The 20,964-nt window shown below is 35.2% G+C and overlaps 2 protein-coding genes across 2 annotated transcripts in view; both read left to right on the forward strand.

Moving 5' to 3' along the window:
- Window positions 1–2,769, forward strand: part of LOC106666223 — a 10,799-nt gene extending 8,030 nt beyond the window's left edge. Inside the window, exons 8-9 of the mRNA XM_014393262.1 lie at window positions 57–234; window positions 2,573–2,769. Coding sequence (XP_014248748.1) covers window positions 57–234; window positions 2,573–2,725 — 331 coding nt within the window. The 3' untranslated portion in view covers window positions 2,726–2,769. The remainder of the gene's footprint in view (window positions 1–56; window positions 235–2,572) is intronic.
- Window positions 2,770–16,194: 13,425 nt separating this feature from the next.
- LOC106666279 (mucin-17) overlaps window positions 16,195–20,964 on the forward strand; it is a gene marked incomplete at its 5' end in the record, with an annotated part of 42,219 nt that continues 37,449 nt past the window's right edge. Inside the window, one exon of the mRNA XM_014393360.2 lies at window positions 16,195–16,281. Coding sequence (XP_014248846.2) covers window positions 16,195–16,281 — 87 coding nt within the window. The remainder of the gene's footprint in view (window positions 16,282–20,964) is intronic.

A 20,964-nucleotide genomic window follows, 5' to 3' on the forward strand; every position in this document is an offset into this window, starting at 1 on the left:
GGACATCAAATGTGAAATCTAATGTGGTCAATTAATTTCGTCTTAATGTCCTGCAGAATACCGAGCAAAAAGGAGGGGGCTTGGATCAAAGAGCACTGTAGGAAAGCGTGGGACGAGAACGTACCCTTCAAACGGGAGATGTACGAAAATTGGTTCCAAGGTACCAAATTCTACCTGGAAGATGACGAAACCTTCAACAAGGATTGGTACAACAAAATGTTTCCGGATGTCAAGGTGAGCCAGAACGGCCGAACTATCACATTTTTATAATCTTTTATGAATTAACGCCTTAATGTAATAATAGATTAGGATAACGTTAGCTGTAAAATCTTAACTGCTTTTGAGATGAATATTTAATCGCCATGTTTACTAGCCACACATGTTGACAAAGTTGAAAATTTGACACAACTTAGTTATAAAAAATTATACAATTAAATAGACAATCAAGTCTGATACGACAACCTGCAATGTAGAGAAGAATTTTACAGTAATTATTCTAAAAAATACTAATTTATATATCGTTTTAAACATGTTAAAAAAAATAAAAAGCACCGATACCGGACTCATTACTAGTATCCCCAAAATAATCTTCAAACAGATTAGACAATTACAAACAGTATAGACATTTTGAAATATCGAAACCAAAGTATAGATGGCAGGAAGTATCGAAACATATACTTCTAATTATCGAAAAAAATATCGATAAAAAAGAATAGATACCCTAAAGTATCGTAACAGAATTATTGATAACTTGAAGTATCGTAACAGAATTATTGATAATCTGAAGTATCGAAATAAAAGTATACTAACTACTAGGACTTATTGGAATTATTGGGAAAAAAGTATCTATAAAAGTATGTAAGCAAAGGTAGTAATATTTCCAAATTATTCAGCTTTTTGACAGCAGCAAATTTAATAAATATCTACTATACTGATAACAAGAACAAGAATTAAATAAATAAATGAGCCCGGCTGGAATGGAGCCCTAGGCCAATGTTTCGGGGCGAAAATGACCCTTGGTGGTTAACAAAAAGGACGTTTTTGAATATTGTAATAAAAGTATCGAAAGAAATTTTCAGTTCCTATGAAGTATTGAAACGGAAGTTATCGATACTTCGAAGTAACGAAAGAAAGAGTGTGAGTACTTTTAAGTATCGAACTAAAATTATCGATGCTTTTAAGTATCGAAAGAAATTTTCAGTTCCTATGAAGTATTGAAACGGAAGTTATCGATACTTTGAAGTAACGAAAGAAAAAGTGTGAGTACTTTTAAGTATCGAACTAAAATTATCGATGCTTTTAAGTATCGAAAGAAATTTTCAGTTATTATGAAGTATTGAAACGGAAGTTATCGATACTTTGAAGTAACGAAAGAAAAAGTGTGAGTACTTTTAAGTATCGAACTAAAATTATCGATGTTTTTAAGTATTGAAAGATAAGTATCCATACTCTTAGAGCAAGGTTAGAAACAAAGGTATTGATAGTCGTAGTAAGTATCGAAACAGAACATTTAAGTATAACGAAGAAAGTATCGACACTTTTTAGTTTTAACTATCAAAATAAAAGTATAGGTAGCATGAAGTATCGTAACAAAATGATTGATAGCCTGTTGTATTGAAATATAATTATAGAAACCAGGAACTATCGAACCAGATATTTTTAAGTAGGTATTGATGAGTATCGACACTTTTTAACCATTGAAAGAAAAACATCACTAATATGAAGTATCGGAATACAAGTATTGATATCCCAATTAAAATATCAAAGCCATTGATACCAGGAAATATAGTAAAATGTCGCGATACCAGTATTTTCAATATTTTCACACCTCCATGAGATTTAAAGTTTATTCAAAGACAAGATTTAAATAACAACTGGTTCAAAATATAATTAAAATATAATTGGACTCATAAACTCACAAATGGATTATGAATTTAAATTACTATTTTATAACGTTGCAAAGCATAAAGTGCAAAGTGAAAGGCAATCGTAAATCAGACTATGCAAACAACAAAGGAGTGAAAAAGATTGAAGATTTTTTTTCTTAGTGGCTTGTTGTTTCATAATTTGTTGAAGTTGTGAGGAGCGGTCAAGAATGGGATAGTTTAGAATAACACCTTTTTTTTTCTTTTTTTTGCCGACGTTTCTACCTTTATTCGGGTCATCTTCAGGGCCTGGGTAAATTAAAAAACATATATTGATTGGAAAAAATACAATTTAAGATGTAAATATAAATTGTACTTTTTTTCCAAGATAGTTTAAAAAAAACACATTTTTCCTTTTTTTGCTGACGTTTCGACCTTTATTCGGGTCATCTTCAGGGTCTGGGCAAATTAAAAGCATACGTTGATTGAAAAAAAATACAATTTATATTTACATCTTAAATTGTATTTTTTTCCAATCAACATATGTTTTGTATTTACCCAGGCCCTGACGATGACCCGAATAAAGGTAGAAACGTCCGCAAAAAAATGAAAAAAGTTGTTTTTCTAAACTATCTCATTCTTGACCGCTCCTCACAACTTCAACAAAATTGATGATACAGTTTTAAACGTTTTTCTATAAATTTCAGGTTTGCGACGCAGATTTGGACGAGGTCGTGCTGGCCCGGGCTGGTGCCCTTCGGCAGTCGGTGGTCTACTCTTCCAGGCCCCACGAAATGGACTATCCGAGCAAGATCACCGAGGCGTTGCCTTTCTACGACGCAAACAAAAGATCCTCATAAAGTCTAGTTCCTGGATGGCCAGTATTAAATCTGATGTTAAAATATTTGTCACTTGATCTTTTCTCTTGAAAGCCAATAACGGAAGTTTGTGTTATTAGTCGATACTTTTTGCCTCTGACCCGCGGCCCCGAACTTTCTAAAAGACCCCCCTTATCTCGTGAAGAATCCGAACTCTTATTACTTTCTTCGTTAATTATTCCTTGGGTTTTTATAAACTATAAAATACCTCTGATGAGTTTCAAGATTCAACTCACAACTTTTTTAATGTTTAAGGTCGACTTCCTGAACTTTACTGAACAGAGCCGTCGGTAGTTTTATGGAAACTAAACGGTACACAGGCTCGAACGAAAATAACCTTTAATGGGGTTCACTTAGCGGATATTTTTAAACGCTATTCCATTTTCTGTTAAATCTTTGACATTGACCAACTTACGAGCTTGACATTTTATGGTAAGGGCCTAATTTTCTGTCAATTAGTCTGACAGACCAAAACTCATTGAGTAGACTGACCGAGATTAGAAGCTTAATTGTCTTACAAGAGGTGGCGTCGGATTTGGGATTTTAAAGAAAATTATTTTGGCGATACTAGGTCGAAAAATGTTAAACCAAGTATTGTTAGTTCATTGCGTTAAATATCTTACAACTAGCCTCAGCAGAAGTATCGTTGATATTGAAATAATTAACAGAAAAAACAAAAAACAAATTGTACATTAAAAAAGCTTTGTACATTGTACATTAAGAAAAAAGGCAGACCAGATTTGTACTCTTGGCCAGTAGACCGTCAGAAGGGTTTTTGTAAATGATGAACTTACAGAATTTGTTTACTACTATCCGGATTTCAAGCATTCAACGCTCATCATCAGGTAGAAGGAGTTACAAACACGTTTCTCGACATTAATTCTCGGATGACCTCCTTCATCATTTAGTTGTAAACAACAAATTCTGTGAGTAGAACCATTATCATCAAAAATTGATGATCCAACATCTTCTTCTTGTAAGTTTATTCAAAAATATTCGGCTGGCCCAATAAAGCCCTAGTTCAATTATGTCTGTAGATACACTAAGTTGATTTCTTATAAAATTCAGTTATATTATGGAATTATGCCCCTTCGTTGGAAATTTTTTGGTGATTTAAGAATTTACATACGGTGAAGAAAATCGTGAAATTATTGAAACTTAAGGAAAAGAAGTTCTCGACGATCACACGCGGCTTTTGTTGAAAGATTTAACAGTGAAAATATTTCTTTTGAAAAAAGGACTCAAAGCGATGCTCAGTGGGAATTGAAGAGATTGGCAGGAGGCCACAGAATCCAGTCCCAAGTAAGTACTTGCCAAGCAGTGTACAGTGTCGAAAGACCGTTAGCCGCCATCTAACGACATGAAAAACGTGAAAAAGAACAGTAAACTGGTCCCGCATGAGCTTACGCCAAATCCAGAAAGCCCAAGCAATATGACATTTTACCCAAAACCACATGTGATCGACGCACATACGGAAGTATGAAAAAGATCAATGACGTGTGTTTTTTGGAACTACAAAGTAGTTCGTTAAGAATTTGTTCCAGATGGATATTCGATTAACTCTAAACTCGGCCCTGAACTGTTAGAATGAATGCACACCAAATTGTGACAGCTTTACCGAGCATTGGTCAACCGGAAAGGAGTTCTGTTCCAGCAAGATAACATAAGTTTCAATTAACACTTCTTTTTATGTAAAGTCTTGCGTGCATCTGTATAACGGGAGCAATGCCCCACAGTTGGTAAGAAAAAAATATTGGGCTTCATCCCCCTACACTACATGGTAATGAGGACAGCACAGAAAACTAAAAGCTAAAAGAGAAACCTCCAACAGGAATACAACTAAAATGGAGAGACAGCAACAAAATAATGAAGGACCATCATGAGTCCAAGAATCGGCATGGACAGGATGTTTGAATTCAATCAAAACTTCCAAATAAACCTAAGTACCAAAAAAGAATGGGAACGAGAGGAAAGCTTGAAGGATGGTACCATCTTTGGTGACAGAGATCTAGAACACATGAAGGTACAGGGGTAGGAGTACTCGGTCCTAGATCCAAATACCTAGAACCCACGGGAAAATACACCAGTATCTTCCAAGTTGAGGTCCACGCAATCTACAGATGTACTCACTTCAACTTGTCTAAAGGGTACAAAAACAAGAATATAGCTATCATGTCAAATAGCCAAGCAGATCTGTGGCATAGGAACCCACACTATCAATGAGTACCTCAGACAGAAGGACAAAACGAAAATGAAGGAACAATGGAATTCAATATTGAACATAAATAATCCAAGAATCCGCTAACAAATTTCGGAAGAAAAGAAGTTACAGAACGTGTCAAAGGAAACAGGAATAAACTGCGAATCATAACAGGATTCTTAACAGGACCCTGCAAGCTAAATGGACACATAAAGAAGAATAATTGGAATAACATTGGAATAATCCAAGACGGCACATGCAAATTCTGCAAAGAGGCAGAGGAGACACCAATGCATCTTCTAATAAACTCTGGTGCTACACATAAATATTGAGGTAAAGAGAGGAAATGTCGTATGTCTACTGGGACATTCGGGTGCGGCAAGTCAACGTTTTTAAAATTAATTGCAGGGATAGAAACTTGCCCACAAAAGGAAGTGCTTTGGAATGTGCAATGTGACCATAGAAAAGATTCAACCTCTGAAACTGGGCCTATTAATCAAGTTCCTTGATGAAATAGGACTGACCGGTGTGCTTTAGGCAGAGGACGATGGATACAATAGCCCTTAAAGGACGCAGTATATTATACCCCGACTAATACATGTACATGTAAGGTCTTGGTTGAGATGAAAAAGTTAGTGTCACGAGCTGTACTCGAACCCAAGAGGCTCAATACGCCGCTGCTCTAACCACATGAGCTATCGCGACTTCAATCTACTCGGATACCAACTCCCCATCTCAGCCTTCAAACATTCGCATTTTTTACCTATTTTTGCCATTTTTCAAATGTCGTGTAATCAGGGTTCGATTCTCAGCGACTTATGAAGTGGCCACGGCGAGCTGTTGGTGAAGTGATTACTTCTTTACTTATTAGTTATTATATTAATCCATTTATGTTTAGTGGTCTGATTGACCATATTAATCATTTTAATTAATTATTCTTTTTCTGTAAGGTCTTGGCGAGTTGGTGTCCGAGAGGGTCTAAATCACGATAGCTCAACTGGTTAGAGCAGCGGCTTATTGAGTCGAAGGTCGTGGGTTCGAATCTCTCTCATGTCACTAGCTTTTTCATCTCAACTAAGACCTTACATAAAAAATTAATTGAAATAAATTATATGGTCAATTAAAGCACTAAACATAAATGAATAACATAATTTCTAGCACCAGAGGGTTTGAAGAGGGTAGTGTCCACTATTCTTTGATATGTGACGTCACTGTTCTTTCCTGTAGATTCGATTTTTTTTATATTGACTTTAAAATCATTAGAAAGGCAAATGTTATATTTTCCGCCGAACAATCTTAAAATGTCACAACTGAGCCGAATACGAAACATCGCCGGCGAAACGGTACAATATATAGATTTGCGAAATCGGCTGCAATTCTTTTGATTTGGCAGGTGCGAAAAGGTTCACCTTGGTGTTTCGCAACTGAAGAATAACGAGACACCAAGGCGAATCCATGCTGCGTGATGAGCCGAGTCATTCTTCGCGGGTAATGCCCGTCCAGTACAGATATGGGTCACGGAGAACGCAGAATGTACTCTGGTTCTAAATCTGATATTCGTGACCGGGCATCGCGGTACCCGGTACTCGACATTTACACCGAACGTTCTACCGTGTTTTTTCTCCTCGCGGTCCTTTATCTCTTAATCTACACCGCTACGCTTGATCGACAGGTGACGATAACCTCTGAAATTTTCTTACGGCCGGCAATGGATGAAACTAAAAACATAAAATAAACTAGCACTAATTAGAAAAGAAGATCTTACAAATTATGGCTATTACAAGACATGGCTATTGCCTATTGGTAGATCAACGTGTTTCTACTGGAGATTTCACCCGAAATCTTCGCGTTGCACCCTCATTTATAAAGGTCCCTATTGTGAAACTGTTTATTTTTACAAATGTCATCTGAATTACAGAAGAATCGTGCTGACAACATAACCGACCTATCCCGAACAACTGAACCAAAGAACTGAAAGCATCTGCGACCTGAAATTGAACGCCTATGACTTTGGCAGTCGTTGAAATACAAATTGGGCAAATCATCATAATTTAAATAAAAATCATTACCATTTGCGATATTGTTCTTCTGTTGGATCATTTTTTTTAATTCGCTCTTTAAGCTCCCCATCATCTTATCGCCCTATAGTTTGTTACCTGTTCCTTCTAAATTTTTTGAAAATTAATTTACAAAATAAATTATCTCTATTGCTACTTCAAACATCTTACCAGGCCAATAATTTGGCTTTCGAACCCATCATTCCACTACTCATCAACTTCACAGAGTTACAGATTTCATTACTTCATGTCTCGAGCAGAAACTGTACGTTACTGGAGTGTTTCTAGACGTTTCTCAGGCCTTCCATAAAGTACTACATGAGGGATTATTATACAAATTAAAATTATTTTTACCCAAGGCCTATTATCTGATTGTATAATCATACCTTAAGGAGAGATTTTTCGCAGTAAACCAGGGTACGGACAATTCCGAGATGGACGAAGTGCTTGCAGGTGTGTCACAAGGGTCAGGTGTTCCCATCTTTACTCGGTGTTGAGACCCGTGAGGATCTTTATCGTCCAGACTTATCCCCAAGGGGACTTTTCAGAAGCCTACGGTTCTCGAAAGAACACCAGGAAGAGTTTACATGCATGGACTTGTCACATCCCTTGGCTAGCGAGGTGGTGCAATAGTAACCAAGTTCAGAAGTGCCCTAAAAAGGGCACATCCATAGATGTGCCTTAAAAAAGGCAGTTTTGGGGTTTACAGCACTGCCTTTTAGCCATGCCTTTCACCACCCCCGGAGAGATAGAGAAGGCACTCTATCTCCAGCTCCGGTTGGCCGGTACTCTCCAGCTAAGGTACAATTTGTTTACAAACCATGACCACCACGAGTCCAACATCAATTAGTGGAGCCGCTTGGATACTCCACTCCCGTGGTTCAGTATTATTTTTAAGGTGGGACTGATCGCCCACCCGTGAGGTCATGCGAACTCCCTACTGATGCACCCGTTGCCTGAGGGGTGCGGGTTCAGTAACCCAGAAATCCTCTGCCCAAGCCGGGAAAGGGATAGGAAGGATAAGGAAGGTAATGGGTATTTTGCAATTTGCCTCCATCATTGGTTTCCCCCAGGCACCAGGGTTGACTTTGCCTGGGCCTACAGGGAAGATGTCCCTGTGGGTAGTGTCACAAGGGTCATGCTTTCCCGTATAGTCTGTCGTCCTTAAAAGGACAATGAGGATCTTTAACGTCCGCACATAGCCTATTCGGCCTTATCGGACGTTTTGATTCTCAAGATGAGAGCTGACGCACCTCCACACACGACAGAATGGTGTTACTGCCGCAGCATTGGTGTAGAGGCAGCTCAGCCCCGAAGGCCCAAGACAACCTCGCTCCCCGCTTGCTCATTCCGAGAGGTCGGGTCTGCATTAAGCATCAGACAGTATGCTGCGCGCATAGGGCTACCTAAGCCGAAATACATCAGCCTGGTCTCCCGCGCACTCCCTAGATAGAGAAGGCCACTCTGTCTCCCAGAGTATTGGGGCTTCTCTAGCGTAGAAACTACCGGATCTGCTCCGGCCGCAGTTTGATTTAAAGTGGAATTGCTAACCACCCCCTAGAGGAGACCGCCTACGGTAAAAGCCCCCAATTGAGCTCAGCCTACACCTACAACACAAGGGTATTCTCAGCTGCTGTACAATTACCTCTGATATGCCCGCAAATGAGAATACACTTAGCGCCACATACGTAGATGACACCGGCATATTAACAAATCATCCCTCTTCTACACAAGATTCACTTGTGTTACAAGACTATATATATCAACAATTGAAAAATGGAGCAATCTTTGGAAAATAAAGTTTAACCCCTCAAAGTTACAACATATCACCTGTACACTCTGTGAGACTTGTCCTAGCACTTATACAATGAACCTGATCATCAATCCGACAAAGTTAAATATTTATGTTAAACATTTGATAGAAGACTAACTTGGAATCCACACACGCGATTAAAAAAACAGACAGTCAACAAACGATTCACAATGTTTTATTACCTACTCGACCGGCAATCAAAATTACCATTAAAATCAAAACTTTCGTCATACACATACTAAATTATTCTATTTTGATGTACGGGTGCCAAGCTTATGGATCAGCCAAATATTCCAATATTCAAAGATTGCAGTTTGACTACCGTCCTAATGGTATTTCTTCAGAAAGTATGTTAAATTTGCCTTTAACTGGTGTGCTAATTGTGCCATTTCTAACTACCACTCCCAAGGCGATTTTTTCTCAGTTTTCCAAAAACAGTTTTTTTGAAATTATTTATTCCAAAGGTTTTCACCGGCGGTGCGTTAAAACAATAAAATTTAACGTTAGTTTACCGCCGATTGACTTCTTGAGCGTAACGGCAGCACTTTTTCATATAACGGTCCAGCAACCGTATAACAGCTTAATTTCATTTTTGACAGTCTGACATTCAATGTGCTAAAAAAGAGTTCGCTATCTAAGGACCTACTTCTTTAATAAATGGTGCATTTATACGTTGAAAAGTCTCATCCTGACAGAAAAGGCTGAGTCTAAAGTTTAATAACACATAGGGTTTTCTTTCTATGTACATTTTTTGTACTGATAATGGCACTAATTTTAGCAAAGTAGGCGAAAAGGACACAACTAGGATGTGTTCCTTAAACATAACTGTTAATGTTTGTAATAAAAATTTATTTTTTATGACAACTAGACCTAGTTTTTTTCTAGTTCATGTTATAAAATAAAAATAAAAACGAAGCAATTGAGCATTACGTGGTAAGAATTAAAGAAACGTCAAGCATAATAGAGAATAAGTAGTTATTATAATTATATTTAACCAGGCAATTAATTGGAAACTGTAAATAAAATGTCGTGAGATTTCCTCCTATGGCCTGGTATGCCTATCCTCGCAGGGTTTAATCCTAAAAGTCAGAAACAATGATGAAAAATCAAACTAAGCGAAAAACTTTTATTGGATCAATTTATCAATCAGTTAATGATCCTTGCTATGTATCAACCCTGCCATTTAATTAATTGAAGCTTTTAAGATAATTTTGCACATTTTCTCCAATCATTTCCTTATTTCTATTTTCTATTTCCCTATTTAACTTAAACAAATCAAATCACGAATCTTTCCTCCTACTTCTTCTTCAATCTTGCATTGGGACAAAACTATCTGGAAAATTATAATTTGAAACTAGCCAATTTATTAAATAGTTTTACAGAAGCAAACTTATGGATCCACAGAGCTACCTTGACTTACTGACAAATTCTCTACAATCAGCTTGATGTTCTCTTTAGGAACTTGTTAAGAAATGAAACGAGATTGTATTTGTGCAAATGTGTTATATAAAATTCTTTCATAAGCGGCCCATAGACGGTCAATATTATTGTACAATATAAATTGTACAATAATTTGACGGTTGCCCCTTAACGTTCAATAATATTGTACAAAATTTTGTTTGTGCAATGAACTTGAATAGTTTGAAGGCGATATTGAAGTTTGTGCAATATTTTGTGCACCTTTTGATACTTCACAAACTGACTGATATTGCGCAATAATGCCAACAGACGGTGCAATATTTTCCAGTTGTACAATATATTTTCAATTTTTCGACAATCATGCAATATATTGCACAAACTTTCAATATCGTCTACACACGATCAATTAAATTGCACAACCCAAAATATTGTGCAATAACATTGATCGTCTATGGGCCGCTTAGGGCTAGAAAAATGAGTATACTTATGTTAAACTCAGTCATGCAGACATATCGTTGAATAAGTTGTATTCTCACAATCAGTTTGAATCTTTTTTAAACCCAATTGCGTCGAAGATAACTTTTATAACTTAAACAGACTCCCGGATATAAAACCCCGCATTATATACTAAACTCCTTACTATTTTATTTCTTGTACGATACAGATGCCTGCCTCTCCCTCGTTTGGTAAGTTTATTGATCTTCGTTGATCTAAAAGCAGGCTTTGATAGTGTTGACTGCAGAGGACTAATGTTTAAGTTAAGTAACTTGCGTATCTTATTTAAGATACTTAACATTTTTAAAATCTCTCTTTTCGGAGTAGCATCAAGTGTTTAGGGGGCATAAGGCTAATTAGAATATTTCAAGGTACAGAGTAGTGTAAGACAAGGTTGTTTATTGAGCCCTCTTCTTTTTGTTCTCTTTGTAGACCATCTTCCTGCTGTTCTGGAAGGTAGAACCTGCGTTGTGGATATTATCATTAAAATTTTAATATATACAGATGACAATGTTACGATGGCAGTGACACAAGTCTCCAGAAGAATATTTACATCTTGGAGACTTACTGCAAGCAATGGAATTTGAAAGTAAACCTCCAGAATTCAAAGATAATGGTATTTAGGAGAGAGGGTAAGTTGTGTTTGTCAGATTTTTTTAAAGGTGAGAGAATTAATGTAGTGAATGAATATAAATATTCAAATGACAATCACACAATCAGAATATTCTGCAACTATTGCATATTTGTACTAAATAAAACCTGGAAGTAAACTTATCTTGCAGGAAATTGTGCGTATTAAGGTAAAGTTTAAGGTATGTAATGCAATATGCCGCTCTATACTATGTTATGGGTGTCATTTGTGGAACTTCCAAACATTTGAAACGATAGAAAAAGTTCGAGCGGTTTTTCATTTGTTACTGTTCTAAATCAACATTTCTATTTACATAGAAGGATTAGGTGTTTACATCATTTCATTACCAAGAAGGTAATGAGTCAGTTCATAAAGAAAAAGTGTCTTAAACAGTCCAATGACAATTATGAAATTTTTTTTAACATGGCTTTCAAAAACCATAATTCATGCCTACTTTTTGTATGAATTTAAGCTCGGTACTAGAGCAGCCGAGCTCGTAAAATTTGCACTGCGGTCGGTGATGGAACGATAAGTGAGCGTACGACCAAAAGTGGTTCAAAAGTTTGTTTCTGAGAACAAGGGGAGTGAAGATGAACCTGAAGCCTGGTAGACCTTCTGTCTTGAATGACCGAATTGACGGAAGCTACTGAACTTGATTCGAGTCAACCAAATCAGGAGCTTGCCAGAGTGTTCGACGAAAGCGATGAATTCATGCGCTCTAGCTTACATCGACTTGGGAGGACGTGGAAGCTCAGCAAATGTATTCCTCACAAATTGGCCGACAGGAACAAGCTTCAAGGGCTAAGATTTGTCTTTCATTCTTTCACTGCACAAAGTAGAAACTTTTTGACCCGGTTGCCACATCCGACGAAAAGTAGATCCTATAGAGTAACAGCCTGAGGTCGGCCAATGGACTGTCACAAAATGACCCAAATGTCACAATGACGTAAAAATGAAATATTCAGAAACAAAAGGTGATGCTTTGTGTGTAGTGGAGTAGGGCAGGCAGCACTACGAACTCCTGCCACCTGGTCAGTCCAACACCTTACAAATCAACTGAAGCCAACTGCAACGAGTATCTGTTTCTCTGGCCCAGAAACAACCTGCTCTCGTTAACATATAATTTTTCACCAGGTCAACAAAGGACCTCAAACAGCCAGAACGACAAAGATCTGAAGCTTAGTTATGAAGTCCTACCCTCCTACTCTACGGACTTGGCCCCATCTGACTTTCACCTTTTATTACCAATGGACAATCATATACGCAATGATCATACTTGAAAACTTACAAATGTAACATTAAAAAACCTCATAAACACTTAACAACAGTTCTCATTGTTTATCATATTTAATTTTCCATCAAATATCTGTGAAAAAACAACAACTTTTTGTCCTCGTGAGAGGTTTTTGTGCCACGATCGATATCCCCAAGCCTTCAGCAGTACAAAGTGAATGAAAAATTGATAATACTTGAAAACTTACAAATATACAAACACAAATGTAACACTAAAAAAACTCATAAACACTTAACAACAGTTCTCATTGTTTATCATATTTAATTTTCCATCAAATATCTGTGAAAAAAAAAAATTTTGTCCTCGTGAGACATGTGTGCCATGATCGATAGCCCCGAGTCTTCAACAGTACAAAGTGAATGAAAAATTGATCATACTTGAAACCTTACAAATATACAAACACAAATGTAACACTAAACATCTCATAAAACTTAACAACTGTTCTCGTAGATCGTTTACACCATTCAAACTAATTAAGTTATGAAAACTTTTGAATATGTTTTCCGTGGATCAATTCAATCGTGATTTGAAGATATTTTTATTGTACGTATTACTTTATTATCATCATACATATTATTATATATCTTTCGATCTTCAAATGTTAGTTGTAAAAAAAATCCTTATTTTTGTCCTAGAGAAAAGGTTTTTGCTACGTGCTTGATAGCTCCGTGTTATGATGATTTTTGAACATATTCTCGATAATTTTGAGATCTTTTTATATGTTATACTTTTCTATTACTTCTTCTTCACTTAAGTGATCCTCCTACGTCTATCTCGATGATCGTTACAGTGATGTTGGATCACACGTTTAACCAGTCGGAATTTGTTCATTAGCTCGATGTGGGAAAGCCGTCTTTCTTTTCCTCTTTTTCCCTATCATCAAAATATGCTCCATACCCCTCTCGGTTGGCTTCATTGCGGATCCAGTCGCTCAATGTACATCCCTTGTCCCGTAAGGATTTCATTTCGCCATTTTTCCAGCTTTAGTAATTGGTCTGTGTGTTACCTTGGCAACCTTTTACCTTTTAAATTTTTCTAAATGATAAAATAGTCTACGCCAATAATTGTAATCTACCCATTCTTATTATTTTGTTTGTCTGACGCGTTTTGACACTTTTTCAGCTTCAGTGTTTCTGAAATTTTCCAACGATTATTTTGATCTACCACTCTCGTTGCTTTGGCATGTCGCGAATTGGAATTTTTCACATTAAATATTTGAGCTGTATTTTGCTTTGTCACTTTGAACGTCTTACTCTTCCTGTTTTTGACTGTCAAATGCGTTTCCGAAATTTTCCGGCCTCAGTGTGTTATTTTGGCTATTGCATTCTTTTATATGTTCCTCAATTATGTGACTGCTCTCCTACGATCTCGATCTACCTACATTCATTGGTTTTGCTTGTTACACTCATGTTGTCTTACTCAGCTTCAGTGTTTGATCTGTGTGTTATTTTGGCCATCGATTCTTTTTACCTATTTTTAAATTATATATATATTATCCACTGAAAATTTAAATCATCCTATTTTTGCCGTGTTTTTTCTCTCGTAAACACGCTCGGGTATTTAAATATGCTTGATCTGAGTGTTATTTTGGCCTTTTTTTATTACAATACATTCTATTATATATTAATATGTATTATTTTATTCTATCAAACTTTAAATGAGTTGTAAAAACAGACAAATTGAGAAATGTTTCCTCCCAGATTAGACAGATCAATGAATATAATCCAGATAATGTTAATATACATTTATTAAACATTATACTTTATTATTACTATACATATAGTTATGTCTCTTTAATTACTCATATCGAGGTGCAAATCCTTTTCGCCTTTGAAGAAAGCTCTTATTTTATCCTGTATTTCGATGACCTCAGGGTGTATTATTGATTATTTGAAGATATTTTTCATAAACATTATTCTATTGTCTTACGTAGTTAGCTTTCCACATAAAATTTTAAAATATCAAACTATTTTATTCTCATTCAATTTTCGAACGAGGTGCAAAAACAGGAGTTTTATTGTACTCATGAAAGTTTTTGTTTGTAAAGTTTGATTGCCGAACTTTTAACCATATCCCAGGTCATATGACAATCTATTTAGTATAACTTTACTCTATTGTTTTAATATTCATAGCATCCAATTTTGAAATGAGGTGCCAAAACTTTTTATTATGCTCATGAAAGGTTTATTTCAATGTTTGATATTTCAGAGTTATTTCTTTTACATAAAATCCTGATAATTTGAAAAAAAAATTATTATAAATTTATACTATTAAAATATTTTTATTAATTTTTTATATTATTCAGATTTTAAGTGAGGTGCAAAAACGTCCTTTTTTTCTCCGCTCTAGAAAGGTCTATTTCAATTTATCCTTTCATTGAATTCATTTGATACCTCAGCGATATTTTTATATATAATCTGAATAATAATTAAATAGTAAACTATTATATTGTTGTATTTAATATTTATTTTAATTCAGTTTTTATATGAGGTTCAGAAATAATTTTTTTTACTGGAAAAAAGGCTTTTTCAACATTTATCATTCTAATCGTGATCGTATGAACACTCTCGCGATAAATATAACGTATTTTTAATGGAGATTCTACTTCTATAATATTACACATAATGTTTTATTCCATTCATATTTCAAAAAGAGGTAATCATTTTTTTTTAAACTTTTTCATCGAGAAAAATTGTTCATAGATTTAACAGCTCTAATTATCATATTTCTGATCATTTAAATTTCTTCTATTTATAAATTTTACTTTTGTATTTATTATATGTAATTTTTTTTTCTCATTCAATATTCAAACTAAATTAAAAACATATTCGTTTTTCTGCTGGAGAATTTTTTTCCCGAAGTTTCATCGCTCAGAATTATTCATTTCATCATAATATACGTAAATTGAGAATGTTTTATTATAGATTATATTTTTCTATTGTTTTAAATACTGTTTAACATTCAGTGAAGCGTAAGAAAATCCATCTTTATTTCCTCGAGAAAGGTTTCTATCAAAATTAGATCAGAGTTGATCATTTAACATATGCTTAATATTCTTGATGAGCGTTTCATTATACCTTTTTATTGTTATAGATAATATTTTGTCTCATTCAATCATAAAATTTCTCGATCGAGAAAAAATCTTATTGTAAAAAATTAACAATTCATGGTTTTTTAAAGAAACTCTCTGTTTTAAATCATTTGCGTTAGCGGTTCAAAAAAGCAAAAATATTAAGAGAGAACCTGTTCTATCCAATGTTTCAAAAAATCGGCCGACATAGCGAAGTACGTAAAGTATAAACAGGGAAGTCGAGAAAAGCCCCCTCTCCCGCAAACCGGCGTCATCCCCCAAAACCGTAATTTTGCCCTTTTCCTTATAACAAAATTAACAAAAAAAAAATCTACAAAAAAAATAGTACGAAGATTTTCGTCCTGGCGAGGTGGTTGAATCACTGCTGCCGGAGGGGGACGACCCGTTACCTGACGTCACCTCTTCTATATATACTTCGTCTTTGGAGCGCAACCCTCACAAAGTGCAGTGACTTCCTTGTGTGCACATCCTTCCATCTCCCCCCTTACGCGAAGTCCCATTGGCTTATATCGGCGAACTTGACAGAACTGAGAAACCGGTGAGTCTTTCAGATTTCTCATTTCAACTGCTGGCATTTGAACCATCATACCATCATTTCTTATATTTCTATTATTTAAAAATAAAGCAAGAATCTTTTTAAAAAAAATGTTTTGAAACAGCGTTGACAACCCATTTAATATTATGGACATATTTTAAATTTAATATCTTATCCGAATATTTTTTAAATCTACTTCGTTAATAGCTTTAGCTACTTCATAAATGGTTCTCACATAATAATTTGATATGCCTGTGTAATAAAGCGAATTCCTACCAAATCAGAAAAATTTGACTGAAATTTAAGTTTTGTATCTCTACAGCATACGTTTCATAATTTTATTGTCACTGTAGCAAAGCTGGATTAGAGCAAGAATTCCAAAAATTTCTCTTAACATCATGACAGTTTTCCCCTAAACTCAGTGAAAAACCGTTGGATAATGGATTTTTAATAGATGTGGTAATGACTCAAAATCGGTTAAAAAAAATGTTCTCACAAAACTTCGAAACATAAGCATGATGTTAAAGTATTTAAAAATACCTGAAATAATAATTATCACATTGGTTTTATCGCACAATCATGATAAATGGTAAACTGTAAAATTAATTTAAAAATATTTTGGTTTCTTATTTATAAGATTTACCTTATAATATATTTATTTATATATGATTTATAATCATATAAATCTACTGAAATTATAAGTTTCTTGAAGGATTGTTGAGTCATTCTGGAGAATATACAATCGGATTTTCGCGTGATTGTTAAAAATTCAAAATGTTCAACCCTTCCATTTTATGATAGATGCCAAATAAGCAAGTAAGTTCTTTCTTGAAAAAAAGGGTTGAACTTCATGGTCAAAAATTGGTCAGTGCAACCCCAGAAGTCAGACTTGTTTCAGCTAATTTTTTGTGTTATTGACGTTATTGTTTGTATTACAAATAAAATGTAAACAAATATTAAAGGATAAAATTATAAGCATCTGCTTTTTGTAGCTAAACGGACTTTGCAGTAATCGTGTGATGAACTGGTTTATTTTAAATAAAACTTTCTTTAAGTTCTTCATCAAAGATGTCACATTAATCAGAACGACGTCCCCTCAAGAATACAATGAACGAAACTGTCTTTGCAAAGGACCGTACGTACTTTCGTCCAGACGCCCGGTGACCCAGTTCATCCAGGGGATCTCGTGAAAAGATGGCCCTACGGATGAGTGGAAAACGATGATAGGGCAAGGAGGGCATACCGTTAACGTACTTTAGCGGTACACGGACAGAAGGCGTAAATAAAAGAAGGGGCGAGACGGCAAATCGGGAAATAAGAGAACGGTCTCCCGATAACGGTTAGCTATCGACGTCCAAGGGACTTTGCTGGCCATGCCGTTCTCCTTTCGGAGATGACCAATACGTAACAACGTGCGAAACTGGCCCTCGATTGTTACCATGAAGTACCGACGAGAGAGAAAAAAGATCCTAGAGAAAAACTTCTTTGAAGTCAAGTACTCGTTCAGATGCCATTCACGTACCTTTCAAGTGTTCTTTTATATCTACATCAAGCTCATAGAAAAAGGCCTGCAAGTCTCCTCTCGAACGTCACCGTGAATTTACAAATATCAATCACTCAATCACACTGTCGTTTATAAAAACAAAACAATCACTGTTACATCTTAAAACCAAGACCTAGTACTACTTAATACAAACATTTTTAGAGAGATTTTACATCCATAATATTGTCTTAATTTTTACTAGAACAAGATGCAACGAGGTTTCTGATTAAAAAAAATACAAATAAAGACAAACAAAAGGCAATAAAGCGAAACTTATAGTCAGGGTGTGAAGATACATATTTCCTAATAGGTGTTCGATAGCTGATCTATTTCGATGGCTGTGTCTGGTAATCGCTTTTCGGATTTTCGCTACCATTCAGTGGTTTGTCTGAGTGATATTTTGCCAAGCCAATTATCCTGTAAAGTATATGTTGCAGGCGGATAGTCAAGTTTAGTTATTTAATGAAATGACTAGGCAGATTGTTAAAATACAATGATTTGTATATATGACTAAACATGCTCAAATGCCTAGACCCTGAATTAAACGCCAAGCCCTTTAATTAAACAAGGTACAACAATTAAAACAAGTTTAGTTAGCTGGTTAAACACTATAGCTGTAAACCTTTTCTTTTGTCCTTTTGTCGGTTTTCTGTAATTGTTTCCACTCCAATATCAAAAATCAAGAACTACCGTTTCAGTATTGGTATTGGTGAAATCAGAAATCGAAGCTGTTGAGGTCTCAATGGAAAATGCTCATTCACTGCAGGAAGCAGTTTCTTATTATCTTTGTTTAACTATCAGGGCTTTGCTAAATGTAATTTTATATCTTTGGACAAAACATTTAAAAGTAACCGCTAGTTTTGTTATAAGAAAAAAAAATTCTTCGAAATGCTACGATAGTACCAATGAACCAATAGTATTATGCCTTGACTATATGAAATAAATAAATTCATTTTTTAATTACATTTATTTGATTTTTGACTAACTGCCTAATGCCATGTTGAAACTTCATGAAGTACCTAGACTCTTGATGAAATCTCAATCTCAATCAAAAAGGGTCTAGTCACATCATCAGTTATTTGAAATTTGAATAAATGACTAGGCATTGGAGCAAATTACGGATTGGACTAAGTGACTATAAATGGTTGTCTCAAACATACCGAGTCTCGCTGTTTTATATGTTATTAAGTAATTGTCTGTATGTGATTTTGGTCATTGGGTATTTTTATGTTTCTAAATGATAAAAATGACCTCTAATGGTCATTTACATCTACTTATTCTTTTCATTTTACTTATCAGACTTATTTTGGCATTTTTTGCTGTTTCAGTGTTTGAACTGTGTATACTAATGGCCACGGTGTCCTTTTATATGTTTCAAAACGGTATAAAATGTCTTCACCGATCAATTTGCACTTTTTACCTACCAGATGTATTTTGGCAGTTTTCCTGCTCTAGTGTTGTATTGTGCGTTATTTTGATCAATGTGTTCTTTATTAATTATGTAAATGATCTTTATTAATTTTGATGTCTACGTACATTCGGTGTTTTTGCCTTTAAGACGCATGCTGCCTTTCTCAGCTTCAGTGTTTGGACTGTGTGTTATTTTAGACATCGTGTCCTTTTTGAAGTTTAGATCCATCGTACATTTTGGTCAATCAATTTTTGCTGTCTTTCATGTCAAACGAGTTATAGCATTCTTCCAGCTTTAGTTATTTTGGCCAACCAGTGTTTCATAGGTTTCTAGATTATGTAAATGTTCCCCGTCAAAAATTTTGATCAGCCCATTTTTTCGGTTTTTCCCTATCGGACGCGTTTTGGCATTTTCCCTGCTTCAGTGATTGATGTGGCTGTTATTCAGACATCGTATCCTGTTGAAGTTTAGATGATTGGTTAAGATGATCTCCACGGAACATTAAGATTTTTACAGTTTTACCTGTCAGACCCGTTCCGGAATTTTTCCAGTTCCAGTGGTTGATCTGTTTGTTATTTGGGCAACTGTCTCCTTTTTTCGATGTTGCTGGACGGTGTCCGCTCGTCACTATGTTCTAACTGCTCTTGCTGTTTTTGCCTGTCAGGCTCGTTTCTGGCTTTTGCTATCTTCAGTAGTTTTTCTAAATTATTTGGACCATTGTGTCCTTTATGGTTTTTTACATCTATGTTCAACTTCACAAAATTTTGCACAATTTGATGGTTTTTAAACCACGACCGTTAAAAAAGAAATTTACGCGTTTCGATTGAATTTGCTATCACTTTGATCATAATATTTGTACGTGAATATTTTACAATATCAAAGCTAACTATTTTTTTTGGCAATCATCATCTATCTTGTCCAATATAAAAAATCCACTAATGTTTTAAATATTTGAATGATTTATCAGGCTGTTAATTTTTCTGTTTACATTTATTGTTATTTGATTATACATGGATAAAGATTACTGCGATCAACTTTATTATTTAGATGTGGTTACGCTATGTGCAAGGATTTTTAAAATAAAGTTAGCACAACTTAAATTTCTCACCGGAAACCTAGGAACTTGACAAACTTTAATCCTAAAAATATTAAAGCGGACTTTGAACTCAGTTATACCTCTGTTTGTCATAAGAAGGCGGAATTTTGCGCGATAAAAACCTGGACGATCATGGAGTTATGTTAGTTCTTAAAACTATTTTACAAACCGGATAGGTGAGATTTTATAATCCGGACAATGTGATATTTTTAAAAACAATGTTTTTTGTGATGAGGAAGTGGAACACTTAAAGCTATGCTCGGTCCAATAAAAAATAAATAAAACAAACCGAAATAAAAGTTGGTGTAAAATAGATTCGTAAAGTTTGATACGCTGAAGGTTCTCGACCCGTATTTTTTTCAAGTTCAACAGTTTGTTTACATATTAATAAATTTCATCTTTTTAAAGTGTAGGAAAGTTTTAAAAGCTCTAGGAACTGAAAGAACTGGATCGCCTTTTAATTGTTCCATTCTGTAGGCGGGGAATGATTTCTTAATGGAAAATCTGACAGGTATTGTGTTGCGAGTTATATCAATACAAATTAATTTCATTTGGGGTAGTTCGTGTACGCTCTGTTACGTCTTGTGTGAGGCTGACGGGGTTGAGAAATATCGTGGATACACTATCGGGTTCACA

Source organism: Cimex lectularius, unplaced genomic scaffold, assembly GCF_000648675.2.
Source record: "Cimex lectularius strain Harlan isolate CLEC.00 unplaced genomic scaffold, Clec_2.1 scaffold5, whole genome shotgun sequence".
In the NCBI taxonomy this organism is placed as follows: Eukaryota; Metazoa; Arthropoda; class Insecta; order Hemiptera; family Cimicidae; genus Cimex; species Cimex lectularius.